Genomic DNA, 203 nt, shown 5'->3' with positions numbered 1-203 from the left:
CCCTTCCTGGCCACTTCGTTCCTGCAGCATCCCTGGGACGAAGGGACAAATGACTGCCTCTCCAACGCTGTCAACATGGAGCAGTTGTTTGACCTCAACGACGCCTCTTTGCCAGCGGATGACACTGACTGGGCCAGTCTGGCATCCCTCCTATAAGAGGCCAGTCACCATTCAAAGGCCGTGCAGACTTTAGTAGGATGCTC

General features: G+C 55.7%; 1 protein-coding gene across 1 annotated transcript in view; it reads left to right on the top strand.

Annotated features, from left to right (window-relative positions):
• The window catches only part of FOXJ1 (forkhead box J1), a gene marked incomplete at its 5' end in the record, with an annotated part of 587 nt that extends 431 nt beyond the window's left edge, over positions 1 to 156 (top strand). Inside the window, one exon of the mRNA XM_010078770.1 lies at positions 2 to 156. Within this exon, the coding sequence (XP_010077072.1) occupies positions 2 to 156 (155 nt within the window). The remainder of the gene's footprint in view (position 1) is intronic.
• Positions 157 to 203: the final 47 nt, after the last annotated feature.

The sequence above is a fragment of the Pterocles gutturalis genome, unplaced genomic scaffold, assembly GCF_000699245.1.
Source record: "Pterocles gutturalis isolate BGI_N339 unplaced genomic scaffold, ASM69924v1 scaffold16853, whole genome shotgun sequence".
NCBI classification, from domain to species: Eukaryota; Metazoa; Chordata; class Aves; order Pterocliformes; family Pteroclidae; genus Pterocles; species Pterocles gutturalis.
The sequence above is the reverse complement of the archived record's forward strand: the minus strand, read 5'-3'. Positions and strand labels throughout refer to the sequence as shown.